Source organism: Mirounga leonina, unplaced genomic scaffold, assembly GCF_011800145.1.
Source record: "Mirounga leonina isolate KUSES-001 unplaced genomic scaffold, KU_Mleo_1.0 Mir_174, whole genome shotgun sequence".
NCBI lineage: Eukaryota > Metazoa > Chordata > Mammalia > Carnivora > Phocidae > Mirounga > Mirounga leonina.
The window spans coordinates 75,310,057-75,336,327 of record NW_023270451.1 but is presented as its reverse complement, the minus strand read 5'-3'; the positions used below and the strand labels follow the sequence as shown (position 1 = coordinate 75,336,327).

The following is a 26,271-nucleotide window of genomic DNA, read 5'->3' as shown; positions in this document are numbered from 1 at the left end:
ATCGTATGGTTCTTATCCTTCCTTTTATTAATGTGGTGTATCATTTTGATTGATTTGTGAATATTCAACTACACTTGCAGCCCAGGAACAAATCCCACTCAACTGTGGTGAATGATTCTTTTAATGTACTGTTGGATTCAATTTGCTAGTATTTTATTGAGAATTTTTGCATTCATGTTCATCAGGGATATTGGCCTGTAGTTCTCTTTTTTAGTGGAGTCTTTGGTTTTGGAATCAGGATAATGTTGGCCTCATAGAATGAATTCAGAAGTTCTCCTTCCATTTCTATATTTTGGAATGGTTTGAGAATGATAGGTATTAACTCTTCTTTTTTTTTTTTTTTTTAAAGATTTTATTTATTTATTTGTGAGAGAGAGAATGAGAGAGAGCACATGAGAGGGGGGAGGGTCAGAGGGAGAAGCAGACTCCCTGCCGAGCAGGGAGCCCGATGCAGGACTCGATCCAGGGACTCTGGGATCATGACCTGAGCCGAAGGCAGTCGCTTAACCAACTGAGCCACCCAGGCGCCCCGGTATTAACTCTTCTTTACATGTTTGATAGAATTCCCCTGTGAAGCCATCTGATACTGGACTTCGGTTTGTTGCGAGATTTTTGATTACTGATTCAATTTCTTTGCTGGTTATCAATCCGTTCAAGTTTTCTATTTCTTCCTGTTTCAGTTTTGGTAGTTTATATGTTTCTAGGAATTTATCCATTTCTTCCACGTTGTTTAATTTGTTGGCAGATAGTTTTCATAACATTTTCTTTTTTTTAAAGATTTTATTAGAGAGAGAGAGCATGCACAAACAGGTGGAGACACAGGCAGAAGGAGAGGTAGAGGTAGAAGCAGCCTCCTGGCTGAGCAGGGAGCTTGTCTTGGGGCTCCTACTGAGCCACCCACATGCCCCAGTTTTCATAATGTTATCTTATAATTATTTGTACTTCTGTGGTATTGGTTGTTATTTCTCCTCTCTCATTTGTGGTTTTATTTATTTGGGTACCTTCTCTTTTTTATTGATTAGTCTGGCTAGGAGTATATAAATTTTACTAATTTTTCCAAAGAACCAGCTCTTGGTTTCATTGATCTGTTCTACTGGTTTTTTATTTGTTTGTTTCTGTATCATTTTTTTTTTCCTGCTCGAATCTTTATTATTTCCCTTCTGCTGGCTTTAGTCTTAGTTTGCTTTTCTTTTTCTAGCTTCTTTAGGTGTAAAGTTAGGTTGTTTATATGAGATTTTTCTTGCTTCTTGAGCTAGGCCTGTATTGCCATATACTTCCCTCTTAGGACTGCTTTTGCTGCTTTCCAAAGGTTTTGGACCATCATGTTCCTGTTTTCATTTGTTTCCATGTATTTTTTTTTTAATTTTCTTTAATTTCCTAGTTGACTCATTCATTCTTAGTAGGATGTTCTTTAACCTCCAAGTATTTGTGGTCTTTCCAAATTTTTTCTTGTGGTTGACTTCAAATTTCATAGTGTTGTGGTCAGAAAAGTTGCATGGTATGATCTTAATCTTTTTGTACTTGTTAAGACCTGATTTGTGACCTAGTACATGACCTATTCTGGAGAATGTCCCATGTGCACGTGAAAAGAATGTGTATTTTGCTGCTTTAGGAGAGAGTGTTCTAAATATATCCGTTAAGCCTATTTGGTCCAGTGTGTCATTCAAAGCCATTGTTTCCTTTCTGATTGTCTGCTTAGATGATCTGTCCATTGATGTAAATGGTGTGTGTTAAAGTCTCCTACTGTTATTGTATTATTATCAATGAGTTCTTTTATGTTTGTTATTGTTTTATATAAGGAACAAATAATTTAAAGCATCGCTCTGAATCTCTGTCTTGATCTGTACCTGGTGTCCTCCCTATATGTTGTTAGTGTCCAAATTTCCCCTTTTTATAAGGCACCAGTCTTACTGGATTAGGAACCACACTACTCCATTATGACCTCATCTTAACGAATTATATATGCAATGACCTGCAGTGACCCTATTTCCAAATAAGGTCACATTCTGAGGTGCTAGGGGCTAGCTAGGACTTTAAGGTTTGAATTTGGGGGAGGGAGGACATAATTCATCCCAAAATAGATGGGAAGCTTGTGAGGGGTGTGAGCAGAGGGAGAGGTGAACTGCAGAAGCTCATATCAAACTGTCACTCTTTCCTGGACTTCCTGTTTTCTGTCTTCAACTCTTTCCCCCTCATCTCTGTATAACTAAGATAGGGTTCCCCTCCTCTAGTCTTTAGAAATATTCTTCCCCTTAAAAATGGTAGGACTCTTTCCCAATGACTGTCTTTTAAAAATGGTTTGAAATGTATGGTCCCTCCTCCACACCAGCCCCCTGAAATACGTTGAAGAAGTTTGATAACAGGAACAGGGCTTAAGTTTCTGTTCTTGTACTATGATACCCCCTTTTCTTCCCTTTTACCAGTGCTAAATGTACAGTAAGAACTTAATCAAAAGTCTTTTAATTGAATTGAATTCAGATTATTTTTCCCCTCCCCCTACATTTAGCAACAAAATGGAGATTCAAATGCTTCAATAAATCATCACATTTTATTATTTCTTGTAAACAAAATATTTTCCAGAGAACAGCATTACATTAGCATCAGTGGATACAGTGAGATCAAGTTTTCTTAAAGTGCTGATTTCTCAGAAATGTATGTTTTCAGGTCGTTGAAGATTATCTGTAAGCAATTGGTCTTGGAAAGACATAATTTTTGAAGAACTCTCTTGCCCAATGAAAATGACTTAATATGAATGAAAAAAAATACATTGCTCCAGTTGAATTGACAATTGATATATCTCTACTGAATAATTCTAATAATGTTCTTACTTAAAAATTAAAAATTTACATATAGTAATATTACCAGTGTTCTTTCAAACTTGTTACTTTCTTGAAATTCACATAGTTATCCCAATAACACTTTCAAAGTCCTAAGTATAATAATTGTATGAAGCCTCTGTTTAATTTTAATTTTATTATTTTTTAAAGATTTTATTTTTAAGTAATCTCTACACCCAGCATGAGGCTTGAACTCACAATCCCGAGATTAAGAGTCACATGCTCCACCAAGTTAGCCAACTAGGGACCCCTAAAGCCTCCTTTTTAAATGCCTTCTTTTAAAATAGTCATCTTTGGGGGCACCTGGGTGGCTCAGTCAGTTAAACATCTGACTTGATTTCAGCTCAGTTCTTGATCTCAGGGTCATGAGTTCTGGTTTCCCAGCATTGAGCCTACTTAAAAAAATAGTCATCTTTGGATTATTTTATGATTCAGGGTTTTGTGTCTGTTGATTGTCTCAAGCTACTTCACATAATGGTGGATGTATGATGAGTAAGGCAAGAGTGATAGGCAGTGTAAGAATGGATCACCAGTTATGTTCATTCTCAGGCCCTTGAAAGCATGCAAGAGAGAACCAGCAATTAGCCATCCCTCAAACTAGGTAAAAGCTAAATGAACCCACATTGGATGGAAACAAACAACAACCAAATCATTATGTCTTTGCTGACCACTGTGGTGTTTAATTAGCTCTATTTTAAGACTTTTCTATGCTTAGCCCTTTCTCTTTACACAAGGTGCAGCAAATCACTTCCTTATTAATAATGCATGTGTGGATCTTATCTTGGCTGTGTCTGTGTTACAGTCAATGGTCCAAATCATCAGTCACTGCCAACACTGGCATGCACTAGCTCACCACCCTCTTTGTTGCCCTGTTAACTGCTAAAGTAAGGAACTCAGACTACCAATGGCAGTGAGTTATATATCTTCATATATTGCCTTTGCAGTCTTTTCTAAAGCCTAATGTTTGTCTGTCTGGGACCCAAAAGACCTTGATCCAATAAAATATTAGCTTATAGTTTCCAAACAATTATTTCAACAGATTTAAACATTTTTTTTTTCTTCATATACCTAAACCAAAGTCATTTATACTGCACAAAACTTAAGCGTGTTAACATCACCAATTTATCTAAAGATAGTAAAACTTTTAAAATTTCTTCCTCTGGGGGAACCACCCAGCCCAAGGTTCTGACATGCATGGGAGGGAAAAATCAGTTCAGGAGCATTATGAAGTCAGTATTCATCATGAAATGGGTATTCGGGATGATCACACCACCTATCAAAACAATTCCCCAAAGGGAAAAATTTCACTGCAAATGTTGCACAGCTGTACGTATTACTAGCCTCCTTCAACAATTTCACTGATCCCTCCCTCTCTCCCTTATTCATTCCCTCTCTGTTTCTCACCCAATCTCTTCTGTTTTCCCTCAAGCCAGCATCTTTTACTGAAGCCCTGGACAGCACCCTCGGGTAAGAGTGTGTGTGTGTGTGTGTGTGTGTGTTGGAAGGTCTCTCTGCCAACATTTTGCTCAGAACAAAAGCACATGAGGTGAGAGCAATGCCTGTTTGTGGTTTTTCATGCCCTTTCTCAATTCCTTCCTCCCCTCTGCTGTTTTGACACAGGCTGCCTTCCATGTCAACGATCCACATAAGCATTTCTCTTCAAATTTCTATTACCCATCATTATCACTCTCTTCTCAGAGTTTTTAACTTGCCGTTCTCACTGGACCTCTTGAGAATTGAAAGTTTGAGATCTAGAAAGGTGATCAGTGAAGTAAGTTTCCACAATAATGATGATGATAATGAACCTATCCCTTAAACAACAGTGATGGAACAGTCAATAAGAAAGGATTGGCGTGTCTTGTACCTGCCATGGACCATGTCTAAGATTCAGTTCTCTGCAAGTATTAATGAGCTTTAAATTAAAATACAAAATAAATAAAGGCTCTTCAATGTCAAAGATCAACTGGATGAAAAACAGAGAATGGTACATTTTTTTTTTTGATAAATGAAGCCTACTGTTTGTTTCTCCTTGCTGATTTTTCTAGTTATTTCCTATGAGTTATTTTCCCAGTGTTGTGGGAATTAGGTATTAAATATGTCAAATTTCAAACTAAATATTGTCACCAACTAACTGTAAAAAAAAAAAAATCAGTACATTAGTGGTTTGACTGTCTCTTGCTATCTCTTCTTAATTTAATGATATTTATTCAATAGTAATAGTTCATCTTCAAGAGCTATTAATTAACCAGTAAGTGTTGGTTAGGTCTGTGTTTGTGTTTACCTTTTTGTTTCCAAGGCTAGGTAATACCTTTTGATATCAAATAATGTTTTGCCCTGGAAAATTCACATTAGGAGGCTGTTGTATTAATTCAGAAATTGATTTAGAAATTCAATATTAGCATAGTCAGTGTGCTTTTTGACTCATGAGAAATAGTGGGAACAATAAAATAAGTGTTCAAACTATATTAACTACCATAATGAGCATTTTCCAAATGCTCTCTTAGAGAGATTACAAACAGATTACTATCCAGGTGATTTCAAGAACTGGAAATAGTAATGAATAAAAAGAAAAAATGTGTATATATACATTATATATATGTATATATATATGTGAGAACCATATATATATGAACTGTAGTCTTTTGTTATTTTAAAGGCCCTATACTATTTAGAGAATAAAGGGCTACTTCTATTGATTAGCCGAATTTAGCAACATTTTGAAGGAGTGTAAGGAATTTTGCTGTGGGAAGTCAGCTAATAGGTGAAGTTAGAAGCTCCACATCTTACAGGCAAGCATTTGCCTATAACCCTAGGTTCTTAGCTTCTAATGTGGTACTCTTTCTACTATGTTCCCATGTCTCTTTCTTTTTTGTTAATAACTTTGCTCGAAATTGTGCAGCACTTTGATTTTTAGGAAAAAATAAATAGGTTAGAATATTTGTGTTGCTGTTGTATTAACATATATACACTATGACTTAATTCTCATCAGGTATTTAGCCTGCCATTCTCTAACCTAAGTCATGAGATGTCATAAATGCCAGAAATATTTTTAATAAAACTGTAGCTTGTAGAAAGTTCCTGGAATAAATGTAATTTACCCAGACCTGTTTAATACTCAGAACATGCTGCCTACTGGCCTTTACCCTTGTGATTTCTATGGACCTAGTATAATCCAATACCCCTGGGCAGTACTTGGTGAATGGTCCCCCCATACTCACATGAACATATCCACAAAGCGGACATTTTTATTCAAGCCCTCAATGTCCTTCATTTCTTCTTCAGTGAGAGAGAAGTCAAAGATCTGAAATAACAGAAATAAAAGACATTATTGAAGGTAGAAAATGGGTCAAGCCTGGGATCAGGGAATGGGACCAGCAGCAGGAACCCTTCAAAAATTTATGAGCATTCTTTTTTTTTATGAACATGTTTAAAAGAATTATTCACCGTGACCAAGTGGGATTTATTCCTGGGCTGCAAGGGCAGTTCAATATTCACAAATCAATCAATGTGATGTACCACATTAATAAAAGAAAGGATAAGAACCATATGATCCTTTCAATAGATGCAGAAAAAGCATTTGACAAAGTACAGCATCCATTCTTGATAAAAACCCTCAACAAAATAGGGATAGAGGGAACATACCTCAATATCATAAAGGCCATATACAAAAAACCCACAGCTAATATCATCCTCAATGAGGAAAAACTGAGAGCTTTTCCTCTACAGTCAGGAACAAGACAGGGATGTCCACTCTCATCATTGTTATTTAACATGGTAGTGGAAGTCCTAGCCTCAGCAATCAGATAAAAGGCGCCCAGACTGGCAAGGAAGATCTCAAACTTTCACCATTTACAGACAACATGATACTCTATGTAGAAAACCTGAAAGAATCCACCAAAAAATTGCTAGAACTGATACATGAATTCAGCAAAGTCACAGGATACAAAATCAATGTACAGAAATCTGTTATATTTCTTTTTTCTTTTGATTATATTTTATTTTTAAGATTTTATTTATTTGAGAGAGAGAACATGAGTGGGGGGGAGGAACAGAGGGAGAGGGACAAGCAGACTGCGCTAAGTGAGGAGCCTAATGCCGGCTTGATCTCAGAACCCTGAGATCACGACCTAAGCCAAAACTAAGAGTCAGGTGCTTAACCAACTGAGCGATCCAGGCGCCCCAGAAATCTGTTGCATTTTTATACACCAATAATGTGTATATATATATATATATACACATTATATATGTATAAAATCCTTGATTTTATACATATATAATGCCTTTTAGTTACATTGATTGTTTCCTTCAATGTGCAGAAGTTTTTATCTTGATAAAGTTCCAATAGTTCATTTTTGCTTTTGTTTCCCTTGCCTCTGGCAACATATCTAGAAAGAAATTGTTATGGCCAATGTCAGAAAGAGAAATCAAGGAATCAATCCCATTTACAATTGCACCCAAAACCATAAGATACCTAGCAATAAACCTAACCAAAGAGTGAAAAGATCTGTAGTCTGAAAACTAGAGAACACTTAAGAAAGAAATTGAAGATGACACAAAGAAATGGGAAAACATTCTGTGCTCATGGATTGGAAGAACAAATATTATTAAAATGTTTAATCCACCCAAAGCAATCTATACATTCAATGCAATCCCTATTAATATATAATTTTCCACAGAACTAGAACAAATAATACTTAAATTTGTATGGAAACACAAAAGACCTCAAATTAAAAAAAAAAAAAAGATCCCGAATAGCCAAAACAATCCTGAAAAAGAAAAGCAAAGCTGTGGTCATCACAATTCAGGAATTCAAGATATATTACAAAACTATAGTGATCAAAACAGTATGGTACTGACACAAAAACAGACACATAGATCAATGGAACAGAATAGAAAACCCAGAAATGAGCCCACAACTATATGGTCAATTAATCTTCAACAAAGCAGGAAAGAATATCCAATGGAAAAAAGATCATCTCTTCAAAAAATGGTGATTTGTTGGACCACTTTCTTACACCATACACAAAATAAATTCAAAATGGATGAAAGACCTAAGTGTGAGACAGGAAACCACCAAAATTTTAGAACACAGGCAGTAACCTTTCTGACATTGGCCATAACAACTTCTTTCTAGATATGTTGCCAGAGGCAAGGGAAACAAAAGCAAAAATGAACTATTGGAACTTTATCAAGATAAAAACTTCTGCACATTGAAGGAAACAATCAATGTAACTAAAAGGCAGCCTATAAAATGGGAGAAGATATTTGCAAATGACATACCTGATAAAGGGTTAGTATCCAAAATATATAAAGGCCTCAACACCTAAACAAATAATCCAGTTAAAAAATGGGCAGAAGGCAAGAACAGACATTTTTCCAAAGAAGACATACAGATGGCCAACAGACACATGAAAAGATGCTCAACATCACTCATCATCAGGGAAATACAAATCAAAACCGCAATGTGATACCACCTCACACCAGTCAGAATGGCTAAAATTAACGAGTCAGGAAACAACAGGTGTTGGCGAGGATGTAGAGAAAGGGGAACCCTCCTACACTGTTGGTGGGAATGCAAGCTGGTGCAGCCACTCTGGAAAACAGTATGGAGATTCCTCAAAAAGTTGAAAATAGAATTACCCTATGATCCAGCAATTACACTACTAGATACTTACCTAAAGGATATAAAAATACTGATTTGAAGGGATACATGCATCCTGATGTTTATAGGAGCATTATCAACAATAGCCAAGATATGGAAGGAGCCCAAATGTCCATCAACTGATGAATGGGAAAAAAAAAGATGTGGTATATATATACAATGGACTATTACTCAGCCATAAGAAACAATGAAATCTCTTCTTTTGCTATAACGTGTATGGAGCTAGAGAGTATTATGCTAAGCGAAATAAGTCAGTCAGAGAAAGACAAATACAAAGTGACTTACTCATATGTGGAATTTAAGAAACAAAATAGATGAGTATAGGGGATGGAAAAGAAAAAGAGGGAAGTAAACCATAAGAGACTCTTTTCCATAGAGAACAAACTGAGGGTTGTTGGAGGGGAGATGGGTGGGGGATGGGCTAAATGGGTGATGGGCATTAAGGAGCGCACTTGTTGTAATGAACACTGGGTGTTATGAGTGATGAATCCCTAAATTCTACTCCTGAAACCAATATTACACCGTATGTTAACTAACTAGAATGTAAATAAAAAATTGATACAAAAAATAATTGTTAGTTTCTTTCAGTTCTGTCAGATATTTCCTTTTAGTTCTTCATTTATGTTGAAGCTCCATTATTAGTGACATACACATAAAAGATTTTTATGTCAAAAATTTATGCATATTAATGATGTAGTATATGTTGGTTAATTGAATTTAAATAAATAAATTAATTAATTAAAAATAAAAATAAATTAAAAAATAAAATTATGAATATCTGCAAATGTGAGAGAAGTTGGGCTGGTGCTGGGGGCCACATCCCCATGTGGAGTTGGGGTTCTTCTGTTCTGCTCTTTGACTTTGAGACACTCCTGCTGGGGCCATCTTGCAGGACATTCCAAATGCACTGCAACAACATATGTTCAGGACACCTAAAATTCCAAGAGTGAAGAATTTTTTATTGTGTCTGGATGAGATGCTAAACCTCTGATTTTGGACTATGGCCTTTGTGCATTTGTTTTTAAAAATATTCCCTAGTCTCTAAATTTGCTTATGTATTTTTTTTAACTTTTAATTTGCTTTGTTTTATCCTCTTAAACATTTCTCTCATCATTTTTAATGTCTTCTACCTTTTAAATCTATTACAATTTCATTATTTTTTCTTAGCTTGTACATTTTATACTCTGGTTTTATAATTGTCCTTTATTAACATTTTAATATTTTAGCTTATTTACATTTTTAACATTTGGTTTATTTATAATGATCTTCTTTTACTGTATTGTTTAACTTGCTATCCCTTAACTTTTATTTTAATAATTTATACTTACAAATTTTAATTATATAAGTGATACATAAATATATGCTTTTTTGTGAGAATTAAAACACTACAGAAGTATATGGACTTGCATAGAATAATAAATGAAAGGCCCTCTTGTTACCCACCACTACAGTCCTATTCTTCTTCCCAAACATTCCTTCCAAACATCTAACACACTAAGAGCAAAATGCAATAATTGTATCATATTTTTATTATTCTGCAACTTTCCTTCATTCATATAATATGTCTCGGTGATCTTTTCTGACAAAATACTGACTTTAATTTAATCACTGCATTCATAGTATAGCTGTAACACTATTTACCTAATCATTCCCCCATGGATTTTGTCCAAGTGCTCTTTTCAGGGAATGCTTTTCTTTGATTATTATTCAAGTACTGAGTTTATGAGATTGTGAATCAAAACTTTGCATTACATAGAAACAGTCATGAATGACCAATCACTTATAAAATAAATCCTTACTCAAACTTTCTTTTTGCTTAACATTAGTCTACTTTTTAAGTATTGGTGATTCATTTTCTTACTCCAGTGAATACATAATGTAAAGTGAAGTTGTAAATCTTGCCAAAAATGCAGGATTTCATGAAGTCAATGAAAGTGATCTTGGTTTGCTTTAATTATAGGCAAAATGTTTTTCAAACAGGAATCTAATGCAGTTAAAGTCTACTTCAGTAGATATATCAAAAGAGTGTGATTTGGAAAAAAAATGAAAGGATTTATAATCTTCAGATGAAGTTCTGTGAAATTTTACCAGAATTATTCTTTTTATGAAAAGTTTAGCAAAAACTTTTGTGAAGTAGAGAACATCACATTCTGTTATCATGCAATTTTGTCAAGCGTATTTTTAAGTTTCTTCTAAGATTTAGTACACATACACAACTGTAACCTAAATTTTGTTGACTATAAAATAACTAAAATTATTTCATAATTTTCTAATTTTTTTTAAGTAGGCTCCACACCCAGCATAGAGCCCAATATAGGGCTTGAATTCATGACCCTGAGATCAAGACCTGAGCTGAGATCAAGAGTTGGATGCTCAACTGACAGAGCCACCCAGGCACCCCTTCAGTTTTAATTTTAAGGTAAACTTCCAAATTCTTCCTCCCTCCCTCCATTCTTTCTATGCAATGTTTTTCTTTATTTTATGTGGATTGATTTTCATTTTTTATGACACAAATTATCCTAAGTTATTCACTTATTCAGGATCTCACATAACTAAGTACCTGATATTCTGCCCCCCCCCCCCCCCCCATCTCCTTTTTTTTTTTTTTTTTTTTTTCAATCTGCTTCTCTTATAGTAAAGATTTCAAGAAAGAGAAAGTGTTAACTGTATTAAATGCTGTTGAAAGATCTACTAGGACAAGGACAAAGAAGTGATTATTGGATCTAGCAAGGTGGAGGTCATTGGTGAACTTGACAAGAGCTGTGTTAGGGTGAAACCTTAGTTTCAATGGGTTTAAGGGAGAGTGGGGGAAAGGGACTTGGACGTAGTGGGAATAGAATTCTCTTTTAAGGGTCTGCTGTAAACAGAAAGAAAGAACTGGATAATAGCTGGAGAAGAACGTGAGTCTAGATTGGATTTTACCTTTTAAGACTGGAGGTTACAGCATATTTTTATGTTGATGGGAGTTATGTAGTAGAGAGATAATGCAGGAGAGAGAGGGGGATTTTTGAGGGGTATGAAGGAGTTATTAGGTATTAGTAACTGCAGTTTCCAAGGAATAATAATGGGAATTAGTGGATGAAATATATAGGACAAGATCATTGTGGGGGAGGAGGTTAAAGAAATATCAGGCCAGGTTATTGGAAGGACTATCCATATGTATGTTGAATTCACTAAGAATTGTGACGGCAATAGTTTTGGAGAGAGGGAAAATGAGTAACCTTCAAGGAATGGGGGTCAGTGGATGATGGCAACAAGGCAGATAGTGGGTGGTAAAATTTGATTTTTTGTTGTTTTAATGTTAAAAATATCCTGCTTTTTAATTTTCTTCATTCTTACCTTTAATTTTATATAGCTTTTGTTTTTAATTTATGATTTAACTTTTTATTACATGATTTTTATTTCTATGACTTTTTCTTCTTTTATTGTAAACATATTTAAATTTCCCTTTACCCTTTATGTTTTGTGGACATTTCCCATTCTTTTAAAATACTTTTAAAGGTTTACTTTACCTTAGTTCTAAAAGAGAATAATTTTCTATTTTGTCAATTCTTGGTTTTAATACCCAACAAAATTTGTGGCTACAGGGCAAGTCTAAACCCTATCGAGTGGAAATTAGCTGTGATTTCCCCTGTCATTTTCCTTATAGATTTATATCTCTTTCATATTTTCTTATGGTATATGAACCTCTGAATTCCATTTCCTTATTATCAGGACTATGGAAATATATCGACTATAACAGAAATAGTTGCAATAAAATTTTTAAGGAGAATGATAGTACCTTTACTACAAAATTGTGATTCACTAAATAACAAAGTCCAAAGGCTTTAACCTTCCATTGCACAGACTACTAGTAACCACTCTCATTTTCTGAACAGTAAAATTTTGAACCATGAAAATATTTGTTTCAGGTGCATCAAAACTTGTCTTAAATTTTGATGAACTAACACATTAGCCGTCTAGATAGCTTATTCTTTTAAGATGGCTGAAAACAGTGTGAACAAAATAAGAGGTGTTTTGTTAAATGTTAAAATGCTGTCCGTAGTGGTATAACTGTTTATCATTCTTTCCTCTTTTTGCTAATAACAGAATCCCCTTTTTCCTTTTATGAACTTATCTTCCACCATCTAGGAGGGCTGTTTGTCACATGAATTCATTTCCAGCACAGGAATAGGGTTGTAGCCCAGGGGGCCAATCAAAGTATCTTACTGGATACGGTGATTAATATGGGGGTGGTGCATGACCCACAAAGGGACAATCAGGGATTGATAGAGATTCTCACAGAAGCCTTTACCTGTGATCATCTTCACTGAGTATGAGTAATAGATTAGCCTGGAGCTGTCAGGGACTGTTTGGGTCACCATGTAGAGACAGAGAGAGTTGAGGGGGGAGGAGGGAGTGTGGAGGGAGGAAGGAACTCAGTCCTTTTATAAATCATTTGAATACCCCTGCCTGGTCATGCCTGATTTATCCATGGATGTTCCAGTTATATGGCCCAATAAATCATGTCTCTCTTTGGTAAGTTTGAGTTGCATTCTGTCACGTGGTAGCAAAAAAGCTCTGAAGATAAATTGTCTAATACCATGAATATCTTCCCATGAAAGTACTTATATTTTCACCCTATTATTTTAAAAGGTTATATAATATTTCATTGTACAAATATATTGTAATTTGTTTTACAAGATTCTACCGAAGATTGTTTCCAGGTTTTTTTAAAAATGATAAATCATGCTCTAGTAAATATCCATATATGTGTGCATGTATGTGTAAATACAGTATCAGGATTGTTGGGTCAAATGGATATGTGGGCTTGAATTTTGATGGATCTGGAAAAGTGACATCCGCTCCTTCAAATCTTATACCAATTAATGTTTCTAACAGGAGTTTATGAAAGTGCCTTTTTGGGTACATATTCAGTATTCTGATTATTTTCCTATCTGAGGGGATAAATCCTGTCTCATTTTTATTAACTTACTTTTTGAGATCATTAAACTTATTAAACTACTTATTTATATATTTTCTTAAATGAAATTATTGAGACAAACAACTTACTTTTTGAGATTATTAACTGATGAGTAATTAATTAATTTTGCATGGTACTTTTCTATGGCTGTATTTACCTAGCAGTTTAGCCTTGAGTAGTAGCAGAGTAAACTAATCACTCTTCTCACCTGTAAGTTATGATGCTGATCACAGATTATTTATAGGGGAAATAAAGGCAATTGGCATTCATGAAGCCTAATGATCCTCTTCAATACTTTCCAAATTTGTTCCTAACTTTTACCAGAGACATTAAGGAGGCAGAAAGTTTGCTATTATCAATTTCAGATTTTATACCTTCCATTCCTGCTGTTCTGTTGGAGAAGTGAGTAGGTAGTGCCGAGAGTCAATAGGTAAGGAAACAGAAGCAATAAGGGAGCTAGGTTATGTACAAGCAGTAAGGCAATCCCCCAAATGCTGGGAACTGTCTCAAATTCAGATATACAGAAAATTCAGATTTACATTCAGATATACAGAGTGTGGGTTGGGAAGCAGGTATAAAATAAAATATGAAGGCATTACAAGTTTCTTATTAATCTGAACTGGAAGTTCTCCAAACAAACAAACAAACAAACAAAACAACTCTACTTTTTACATTTCCAGAAGCAGTTCTCTTACTTGAAAGTTTTCTTTGATCCTTTCAGGGTTAGAGCTTTTAGGAATAACAACCACTCCTCTCTGGATGTTGAAACGCAAAACAACTTGAGCTGCTGTCTTCTTGTACTTTTTCCCCAGTGCGTTTAGAAGTTCATCCCTTAGCAAAGGTGGGGAAGATAGATTCACCCTTAAAAAAAAAATCAAAACCTGCATCATATTTAGCTCAAGTAATAAGAACAGATGGTTAGTCAATCACCCTCCTCCTCTGTCTCCCCATCCACCTTGGTCACTTACCAGGACACTTGAGGTCCCCTGTAACCAGTTTCTCAGAGTGCAGAGCACTCAGTGAAGAATTGCTTTTAGCATGAAAAGATCAAGATTTTATATGTCAGTTACATTTCAATAAAATGAATAAATGGATAAATAAAAAGAAAAGATCAAGAGAGGCAAACTGAAGGGGTGCCTGGGTGGCTCAGTCGTTAAGCGTCTGCCTCTGGCTCAGGTCATGATCCCAGAGTCCTAGGATCGAGCCCCGCATCGGGCTCCCTGCTCAGCGGGAAGCCTGCTTCTCCCTCTCCCACTCCCCTTGCTTGTGTTCCCTCTCTGTCAAATATGGTCATGGAGGCTCTTTGTCAAATATACCTAAACTAACATTCATGGAGCATTTCCTATGTTTCAGGCACTGTTAGGTAATTTATACATACAGTATAATCAATTCTTATACCACCTTTGTGAGGAAGGTTTCATTAGCTCCAACTTGTGTATATAGAGAATGGCTCGAAAGATTACTTTCTTAAAATCACAGAGCCATATAGTCATGCCAATCAAGTAACTCACATTGGTCTCATACTCGATACCAAAGGAAACACTGCTGAAGAGACATACAGCATTGCTTACCAGCTTGGATTCCTGGAGGTCCCCAGAGGGCTGTGTGCAATAATGACAATGTCATGTTGTTGGCAAAATTTCAAGAGTTTTGGCTGGGTGAAATACGGATGGCACTCAACCTACATGGTTGCATTGGAGAGCAGAGCACAAAATTAAAGCCTTGTAGGGAATGCAGTTTTTACACAGTTTTAAAAAAGTTTTTTGATAAAACCCATTTACAAGTATTATGGATAATGAGGCAAATGCTAAATATTGTTCCTAACAAGGAAGTTTTCATTGTTTATTGGTGAGATTAATTAAAACAAGGTTAGTGAGGTCACCATCTGTGGAGTAATTCTAAAATAAGTGGGGAGCAAATTCAATTTCGTAAAGTTATCATAGTTTAAAACTTTGAGGGAACAAACTTAATTATTTACAGTCACCATTCCAGCAAATACAATTTTCTATAACAAAAAAACAGTCTCAAGGTTCAGATTACAGTCTTGGTAAACAGAAATGACATGTTGCAGAAGCTCCCTCTCTGTAGCTATCAAGTATCTAAGAATAATTTCACAAGGGGTAGAGCATGTATAACATGAAATCTAAAGATGAATTTTGTCGTTTTGGCCGAGAGTTCTTTACACCACCCGGTGCAGGCCTACGTTCATCTTTAGTATCTTATAAGCAAGATTCCTGCACTAAAAATATTTGTGTGACAAAGTTCTTCTCAAAGTTTCTTCTTAACCACTATGGTAATTTTTGACCTATGCTTTTCTTACCTTTTTAAGTTAAAATCAACCAAGGCTGAGTTAAAATAATTGAAACATATATTTATTATCCCATTGTCTGGAATAGTGAGTATTTGATGAGTTTTGTTTCTAGAAGGCACAAGGATATGCTACTAATGAAGTGGCAAAGGTAAACTGAGCCTCTTCATGGTGGGTCTTCTTTCTGTTCTCTAATTTGACATACTTTTTTCTCCCTGATATAATCTTGTTCCCTTACCCTAAGAAACACTTGTGGGATTTCTTCCCCTTGGAACATTTCTTAAGTAATTCTAGAAAGTAACACACGGACTAAAATAAGGCAGGAATCACACTTCTTAGTGTTTCCTTCCTTTACCCTCTCCAACTTCCAACATCGCTCTCTACTTTTTCAATTCCAATCTTGTCTATTATTGGTAGACCAGTCTCTCCAAAACATGTATTTTATCACGTCATTCCACTGCTTAGAAACTAAGTATGAATTCCTTACTTTAATGCCCTCCTGTTCATTCCAAACACAACATTTCATTTTCCCACAAGGACTCCTTTCTAATCAGATTGGCATGCTGTTGCTTATCTCTGGCCTATTAAATATGTAGAAGTGTGTATGTATATATCTGTATGTATATATGTGCGTGTTTATATACACATCAAACAGTTTTATAACCTACCCTTTGAAAAAGGACTTCATATGGCTTGTGACAAAAGGTATGAGTAATAAGGCTATTACAATTAGAAATAAAACAAATAGATATGCACATATCTGTGACTGAAATTTAGGACTATATAGAGAGTTGCCCTGGGCAACATACTAGAAACATCTGCTGGACAAAAGCTTTTGAGTTAACATATAAACTCAACAGCATAACTTAAAATAATATAATATAAATCTTTGCTTAGACAATTGTTGGGTAAAAATTCCAGGGCATATCACTAAAGGGACAACCAGTGAGGGAAATTCTGGGGGTGGGAGTGGATAAGCTAATAAGATCCAAATGCATATGAACTCACAGAGAACCATATTCCTTCTTTTCAGAGCATTTATCTCAGTTTCTAATTATCAATAGATTTTGTGATTGTTTGATTAATGTGTGCTCCCCACTAGACAGCTAGTACTCCAAGAGGAAGGGTTGTGTCTGTCTTTAGTCACGTATGCATGCCTAGAACCTAGCAAAGTGCCTGGCATAAGGCAGGTGCTCAATGATTGTTGAATGAAAACATAATGATACAGAGAGGACAAAGCATCTTAGGAAGCATTACTGATGCTGCCGACTGTTACACAGGACTGCAGCCTGGTGGGGTCATTTCAGGCTAGTGAATGATCTTTGTTTGGTATGCTGGCACCGGATGCTCAGTTTAAGGTGGAAGGTAGTGATGGTTTCTGTTGTCACAGTACCTTGATGTCATCATTGCCCAGGAACTTGCTAATTTCCCAGGAGAAGCATATCTAAGCACGCTTGCTTCCTTTTTTGCTAGGGACTGGTTATAGCCCTTTGTGGATGGGCCAGTGGAGATGTAGTCTTTACTTTTTCTTGTTTACTATGTAAAATTGACATCATTGACAGTGTCTTGACATGTCTGGGGCTTTTACAACACTATTTGGTAGTGCAGAACTTCAGATATCAAAATCTCACAAGGTGAAGTTAAGCTGGACAGAACCTGTGAAGGAAGGCATTAACCCCATCCTGTGTCTTTCTGTAAAAAACGGTGTTGAATTTTCACTTCATTAAATCAAACTCAAAAAATATGTATTGATTCCTAAATCAGGACACCTGGGATTTAGGCATAGTGAATAGGGTTAGGAAAAACTGAAGAATTTGAAAATCTTTCCTTTCTCCCCACCTCCCTCCCTTCATTTGTTAGTAGAGTTAGGTGTGTGAGATTAAATAGCCTGAGGTAGATCCACAGTCTCCTTTGAATTAGGCTGGGAAAACACTGCTTGACAAATTGCCCACCAGGAAGGCTTTCAGAGAGATTAAGCTGGGGATGGAGCCTAGAGACACATTTGTTTAGATAGACATCATGGGTAGTACTAAGGAAGCTTGGAATGCTCAGGCTCTGAGAATGAGTATAGAGTGCCCACTTCATAAAGTCTATGTGCCCTTGTTCATAAAGTTTATGTGCCCTTGTTCATAACGTCTATGAAAAAATATAAAAATCTGCAAATTATACTTCAGATTTATTCTAATGGGAAAATTAGTTTTTAAATATGTGAATTTTGAATTTTGCAAGGTCTTCAGGTATGTATTCCTTATATATAAAATATGCCCACCCTCTATAAGGCCCACAATATGTCATCATGTTCCTGGACTGAAAGCTGTTTGAATGTGGGCACAGAAAGCTGCTCATTTTGTGTCTCTGGAGTAGAGGTAGTCCTACCCAGGGCACAGGGTAATGGCTGGTGGCCAGTAGACCTGCACTTGGATCTGTACCATCTCTAGAATATTGGTATATTCACCATGAAGTAAATGAACAAGCTTGGGATATGATTTTCTGACATGTCTTGTTTCCCTTGCAGGGTACGTTTGTGAAGCTATTCATGATTCTTGTGCCAACATATCAGGGTATTTCCTCCTTGGCATGAGGAGACACACTGTCAAATTCGTATTCCATTTTTTATTCTGAGGTCAAAAATCTCCATCCTCCTTTGTATATTTGAAAGAAGAAACGTGTCATTTTAACTTTTTTTTTTTTTTAAAGATTTTATTTATTTATTTGAGAGAGAGAATGAGAGAGAGAGAGAGAGCATGAGAGGGGGAGGGTCAGAGGGAGAAGCAGACTCCCTGCTGAGCAGGGAGCCCGATGCGGGACTCGATCCAGGGACTCCAGGATCATGACCTGAGCCGAAGGCAGTCGCTTAACCAACTGAGCCACCCAGGCGCCCTCATTTTAACTTTTTATAACAAAATATTATTCTTGGGGGTGCAGGAGAGGGACGTGCTGGTGAGGTTAGAGTAGGAATAAAGAGATAGATTGAGATCAGTTAGGAAGTCAAGGGTTGTTGCTATCTGCTCCTTAGAGCATATAGTATAGTCTTGGCTTAGGTGTCAATTAGGAAGTAATACTTCTAAATATATAGCAACACTTTTATTTTAGCTGGCTATTGTCATGATAGGTAATAATTTATTCTTTCTGTTATGAACTCAAGACAGTTTTGAGTTACTAAAAACAATGAATCAAGCAAACAAGTCAACCATAACTCCAATACGTGAATATTTACCCTAAGAATATTTTTTTAAAGATTTTTATTTATTTATTGAGAGAGAGAGAGCATGAGAGAGAGGAGGGTCAGAGAGACAAGCAGACCCCCTGCTGAGCAGGGAGCCCGATGCGGGACTCGATCCCGGGACTCCAGGATCATGACCTGAGCCGAAGGCAGTCGCTTAACCAACTGAGCCACCCAGGCGCCCACCTAAGAATATTTTTTTAATGTAGCTTCTTAGTGTTTTATGAAGTAGGGTGAAGAGAGTATCATTATCCCCATTTAACAAGGTGGGTAACAGTATTTTGTTGTGATTATAAAAGTAACATATGCTCGTTACAGAAGATTTGGAAAATACAGGAAAGCATAAAGAAGAAAACAAAATTCACTTGTCATTCATAGCCAGAGATAGCCACAGTTAGTATTTTGATATATTTCTTTCCAATATTTTTTCTATGCATGTTTTAAAATAATACATTCACATCAATACTGAATTACATTTTGTATCCTGGTTTTTCCCCTTAATATCATGGCCATTGCTCTTTTGCTCAAAAATGATTCAAGAACATCTTTTATTAAGATTTTACATTACGGGGTGCCTGGGTGGCTCAGTTGGTTAAGCGACTGCCTTCGGCTCAGGTCATGATCCTGGAGTCCCGGGATCGAGTCCCGCATGGGGCTCCCTGCTCGGCAGGGAGTCTGCTTCTCCCTCTGACCTTCCTCCCTCTCATGCTCTCTGTCTCTCATTCTCTCTCTCAAATAAATAAATAAAATCTTAAAAAAAAAAAAAAGATTTTACATTACATGAGTTTTATAATTTATTTAAATTTCCCCCAATTTTTCATATTTGTGTTGTTTCCTTTCCATTTTTTTTGGCCTTTATAAACAGTACAGTGACAAATGCACATAAAGGCTTTCAGATTTTTTTTTTCACAAGGATAAATTCTTAGGAATATAAGACTGTGAACATTTTTTAAGGCTCTTGACACTTATTGCCAAATTGCTTTCCAGTAAGGCTGAACAAATTTATACTTTCCAGCACTTTATCACTTGCTTATATGGAACATTATATTAAAAAATAAAACAAAAGCTTTGCTAATTTGATATACAATGCGAAATAATACTTAAATTTAAATTTCTGTAATTACTAGTGCAGTTGAACATTTCTCATATGTTTACTAGTCTTGCAATTTGTCTTCTCGAATTTCTGTTCACAGTTCTTTTGCTCACTTTTCTGTTGAGCCTTAGTGTTTTATCTTTGAATTTTTCATTAATTTTTATTAGGCTTTTAATTCATAAGGATATGATCCCCCTTTTCTATTATATTTAAACTATAATTATCCATTTTTTGCTCTTTGTTTCTAATATTTTAGAATTTAATGTTTTTATGCTATTAAATATGTCAATTTCTTTTGTAATTTTCCCATGGCTTCATTTTCTATCTATAGCTCTAGAAAACTAAAATCATTTTGTAGTATGCACAAGGGACTTCCTCTTTCTTCTTTAACTCCTGATTGAAGAGATACTAGGAGTAGGACATGAGGCAAAGATCTGTATTTGTTTCTACATAACTAGCCATTTCCTCCACACTATTTCCTGAAAAATTCATCCCTTTGCCATTAGTTTGTGTTATTGTTTCTACATTAAGTTTTTATTACACTTGGGCCTGTTTCTAAGATATTTCTTATTTTCTATTAATTTGTATGTTGGTTCTTACGCTAATCTTACATAATTTTAAGTGCTCTGTATATCTTAATATCTGGCAGATCTAGTTCCTCCTCATTATTTTTCTTCAAAAAATTTTTTGGATTATTTTTGCTTGGATTTGAACTTGCAAATTTTTTTTTTAAGAGACATAAATTGAGAGGTGTCAAAAGATTTGTTCCCAGGGTCTTATGACGAGATATATGTAGAGTGACCACAAGATTTCTGACTCCTAGTCCAGCGTTCTCCTGTTAAGTAAATATTGGAATCTCCTCCTACCTTCACAATCCCCCTCTCACCTCCCACCTCCCATCAAACTGTACCTGGTTGCTGACTGGCTTATATTTGAGTCCTGGTTTGTTCAAGATGAGCTCTAGCTGCCTGCGGTTAAAATTGGATACTCCAAGAGATTTCACCAAGCCAGCATCTTTGCAAGCTTCTAAAGCCTGTTGAGGAAAAGTCAAGGGGTTAAGAAAAAAGCCTCAAAATAAATGATAATGTTTATGAGGATGACTATGAATCTTTAAGAAGGAAAGTCTTTGGGTATATTAATAGGCATTCTGTGAAGAAAAAAAAAGTGAGAGAGGCAAGAATTCTATAATTGAATTAGTGTGGGAAGTATTATACAGCGTATCTTCCCTAGCATTTTCACAATGTATACCAGTCCCTTAAGAATGATCTTATTTCTTGAAATCTGTTGAGATTTGGTTTATAGCATGGTACCTGATCCATTTTCATAAATGTCTGGGGTGTGTGAATATGTATATTTCCTTTTATTGGATATAAATCTCTCCTCTTGCTCTGTACCTCTCTCTCATGCATATATATATGTATATATATGTACATACATATATAAACACACACACATTATATGCAAAATTAGGTCTAGCTTTTCCTGGCTTCTCAATAATTTAAAGGACTATGTCAGAAATTTCCCACTATATTAGAAGACTTTATCAATGTCTTCTTATAGTTTATCGACTTTTGCTTTATATATTTTGAAGATATTTTATATGGTACATATGTGTTTAAAATTGGTATATTTTCTTGGTAATTTGAATCTTTTATCATTATGCTATTTATTCTTCCCTATAAATTTTAGAATCAGCTTTTCAATTTCTTTTGGTATTTTGACTGGGATTCCATTGAGTCTTTCAATCAGTTTGGGGAAAATTAACAACTTAATGTATTCAGTCTTTCTATCAAAGAACATGATATATCTCTCAACTTATTTAAAGTTTTAAAAATTGCTCTCAGTAGTGGTACCTGGCTGGCTTAGTTGGTAGAGCATGTAACTCTTGATCTTGGGGTTGTGAGTTCAAGCCCCACATTGACCATAGAGATTGCTTAAAAATAAATTGTTCTCAGTAATGTATCACATAGTTTTTACTGTTTAAATCTTGCACTGATTTTGTTAAATTTATCTCTAAATACTTAATATCATTTAAAAAAAATTTAATTTCCAATTGTGTGTTGCTAACATATACTTTATATATAAATACAATTTTTACTTCTTGTCCTATGGGTTATTTACATGTATGCTTTTTAGTTTCCAAATATTTGATGGTTTATCAGATTGATTTTTGTTATTGATTTCAAATTTAATTCTAATTTTATCAGACAGACTTTGCATAAAGAATATTATTAAATGTATTGAGTTTTTTTTCATGTCTCAGGCAATGGACTATTTTGTTAAATGTTCTATGTGCACTTGAAAAATAGCATTTTGTTATAGTTTGTGAAGTATCTATAAATGTCAATTAGGTCAAGCTGGTTGATAATGTTCATATCTCTTCTATAGATTTCCATCTACTTATCTCAATTATTGAGAGAGAGGTTTTGAAATCTTTGATTATAATTGTAGATTATTCTCTTTCTCTTTTCAGTTCTCTTCATTTAAGCTTCATGTATTTTGGAGTTCTGTTATTAAGTGCATAGATGTTTAGGATTGATCTCTTCATTATTATAAAATTTTGCTCTGAAATCTTTGCTGATATTAAAATAGCTACTCCAGCTTTCTTTTGATTACCATCAGCCTAGTATATCTTTTTTATCCTTTAAATTTTTTTTCTTAACCTTTTACTTCTAGCCTATTTGTGTCTTTTTATTTAAAATGGATTTCTTTAATATATATATAGTGGCATTTTGCTTTTTATCTATTCTCATAACCTCTGCCTTTTAATTGAGTTGTTTAGACTATTTACATATATTGTGATTATTAATATAACTGAATTTAAATCTCTTATCTTGCTCTTTGTTTTCTATTTTTCCCATCTATTCATTTTCCCTCTTCTTCTCCTATCTTTTTCCTGATTTATTATTGTTTCTTCAATTTTTTTTCTTTATTGTCTTGTTTACTATACTCAGGAAGTTTTAACATTTTCTCTGTACTTTGATATTCTGAAATTTCACTGTAATGTATCTAGATAAGGGTTTTCTTTTCTCTTTGGTAATCCATGCCCTTCATCTCTTTTTTTTTTCTTCAAATATTACCTCTTTTTCTTTTTTATTCTGAGGCTCCTATTGTATGAATACTAGAAATTCTAATTTTATCCTTTACATCTCTTAGCTTTTCTTTCATATTTAAAAAATTTTCTTGTCCTTTTCTTCTTCATATTGGGTGGTGGGGCTGCTCATCCTGATCTTTCAGTCTGATAATTTTTTCTTTGTCTATTTCCATTCTATTTTTATCCCATTGATTTCACTGTTTTACATTTTTCTAATTATTATTTTTGCTTGTTTTTTAAAAAATGTATTCTTGTTCTTGTTTCATATCACTAACACCTTATCTCCTTGAATATATTAATTGGCTAAAAAGTTAAAAATTCTTGGTCCTCTGTTCTGTTTATGCTTGGATCTCTAATTAAGATATGATGTTTCTTTGTAAAATAAATGCCTTGTAATTTGGGGCTGTGAACACATTTTTTCCCCTGGGGATACAGGCTACGCTCTCGGGCAATCCCTTGGAAAGGAACCCCAGACTCCAAACCTAGTCATCTACAATGAGGTCAGGAATGAGTGTATGGTCTCTTGGGTGGAAAGCCCCAGGCATCAGAAAACCCAATCAATGCCTCCTCACCCCTCAAAACAACTCCACAATTCAGATAATCAGCTATAACTACAAGGGGGATGTCCATTAGAAAGAGGTACTTGTTAGAGTGTAATTTCCCAGCCTTTGGAGTTTGGAATGGGAGAGGGAGGGAAACAACTGCCAGAGGTCAGATAGTAACTCATGTTTTTCTCAGCCTCTCACAAGTGCAGGATTTCAGTGCTACTCTGATTTGATTCCTGAAGACATCTGAACATGAGTCTTACATTTCTGTGTGTGTGGAGCAGACAATATTTGTTCCAAGGCTATAGCAGGAGAGAAGAAAAAGCCAAAAGAACTCTAAGGTCCTCTCCTATGTTATCCTCTTATAGCTTATTAGGCTGCCTTCTACTCTAGGTAAAAGCAGCCATATTACCTCATAAAGAAACCAGTTCAAAATATCTGTACCCCTCACCCCCAACATGAATCCATACAGGTTTTCTCATTACTTCCCCATCGTTTTCCTAATCTTATGATCTTGGGGAAGGAGCCAACAGCTTGCTCAAAATTGGAACCAGAATTATTGTTTCAGTTTTTCATGTATCATTTTGTTTCTTTTAAACATATTAATGATTTTTATAAATTCAATTTGAGAAACCAAAAATTTGTGAATTTATCACATTTATATATTTTTATTTACAGTTACATTAGAATTTATTTCCTTTCTTTTTCTTTCTACACTTCTCTCTCCTTTGGCATTCTTCTTTTCCATCAAAACAAAATCAAGAATTTTTCAGTGCAGAGAAGTCGGAATTTTACACATCTTTGCTTATGGTTAAAAATAACTGTTTCGAAATACCTTTCCATTAGGAGTAAAGGCTGCATCTCTCCATAAACTGAACAGGAAAAACAGTTTAAAAATACAGTCTTCAAGAAAAGAGGCCCATTTAAACTTACCTCCCAAGTGGCACACAGATTTGACTTGTGATATAACCATTTGCCATTCTCATCTTTAGGATAGATTTCATCTCCAGGCTACAAAAAAAAAAAAATGAACATAACTTATTTTATCTATATCTGGGAATTAAAATTATGGAATTTGAGTTGTCATTATGCCATATACCCTGGCCCTGGGAAAGCAATTCAATTTTAATTATTTATATATTTACATATAATAAATATGACACATTAATCTCATTATCTCACCCTGGCATTCATTTTCCTTTATTTATTGACAGATTATTATTGTTCTTAAACCATGAAGTTCTGTCATAATGAAAGGAATCTGTTCAACAGCCTCCCACTCCAACCCCAGCCATACTTAGACACAAAACTCACAGGTGTCTGTACTTTGCCCTAACTCTGTTTTTCTAGGTCATTTTTGGAAAGTAGACCCCAACTACAAAACATATTCTTCTCTAGCCTGACCACAACCCACATCCTGGTAGAACCCTGGACAGAGCCCCTTGAAAAACCTGCCATCTCTTGTTCTACCTGGCCAAGAGTTGACCCCCTCCCCACCCCCTCACCCCCACCCATGGGTACAGCTATAACCCTCTCACATCCTTCAAAACCCCTTAAAAGGCCCAGCCTAACTGAAACTCAGGGCTGACACTTCTCTGGATATCTGGCTCCTCTCCTCCACTGGAGATTGAATAAACACTGTCCTGTTTATTGCTCCACTCTTTGCACAATTCTTTGCCACCCTCATCACCAGCCACTCTAACAATAACAAAATCACTCATAAATACACAGTAGAAGTTGAGCATTAGGACTTTTAGGTTCAGTGTTTTGACCTAACCCTAACCCTTGCCAAAGTTGAGAACAGCAAATTTCTTACTCTGATAAGAAACCAAAGATCATCATTAAGGGTGAGAGGAAGTTCTCCAACTAAGAAAAGTGTAGCTAATGAATGGAACACTTCCTAAGTATAAGGGAAAACTCAGCACATTACTTCTTAGTTCTGACGAATCTGCTCTGTGGTTCTCTTCTTTCCCTTTCCAGCCCTCCAGGAGTTTAGCATCTGTTTTTCTACTTCACAAATTGTTTCAGTATCAAACCCAGTTTTTGGGTGATCCTTTTCCAACGAAGACTGACCATTGGTTTTCAGATTTTTCCTTTCTCACTATATCTAAAAATGGGACCCATCTGTTATGGGCTTGGAGATGGTGGGATAGAGAGAAATAAAGATGATTTCTAGGCTCCTTGGTTGGCTGGTGGTGATCATTCCCTGAGTTTAGGCTAGCCATCAAGAGTTTTGTTTTGAATATTTTGAGATTGAAATGGCAATTAGACATTCACTGGGTATGTGAGGAGGCAATTAACAGAGAAGTCTGAGAGAGGCTCAGAGAGAAGTCTTGACTGCAGACAAATTTGGGAGTCCTCAGCATATAAAGTGGTATTCAATCCATGCAACTGATCACATTTAGAGAAGGTGCGGCCCAGTAAGACAATATTGAGGATAGAGTACTGGGCATTATGACATTTGGAGGTTGACAGGGAAGAAGCTGTCAAAGATCTTGAGAGGGTGATATCATAGAACCATGAGCTGAAAATGTTTAAAGAAAAAG

At 35.4% G+C, this 26,271-nt stretch overlaps 1 protein-coding gene across 1 annotated transcript in view; it reads right to left on the bottom strand.

Moving 5' to 3' along the window:
• Positions 1-3,167: 3,167 nt before the first annotated feature.
• The window catches only part of AKR1D1 (aldo-keto reductase family 1 member D1), a 45,011-nt gene continuing 21,907 nt past the window's right edge, over positions 3,168-26,271 (bottom strand). Inside the window, exons 4-9 of the mRNA XM_035021186.1 lie at positions 24,659-24,736; positions 20,997-21,119; positions 15,034-15,143; positions 14,158-14,323; positions 6,056-6,138; positions 3,168-4,110 (exon numbers count right to left, since the gene is read on the bottom strand). Of these exons, the coding sequence (XP_034877077.1) occupies positions 4,068-4,110; positions 6,056-6,138; positions 14,158-14,323; positions 15,034-15,143; positions 20,997-21,119; positions 24,659-24,736 (603 nt within the window). The 3' untranslated portion in view covers positions 3,168-4,067. The remainder of the gene's footprint in view (positions 4,111-6,055; positions 6,139-14,157; positions 14,324-15,033; positions 15,144-20,996; positions 21,120-24,658; positions 24,737-26,271) is intronic.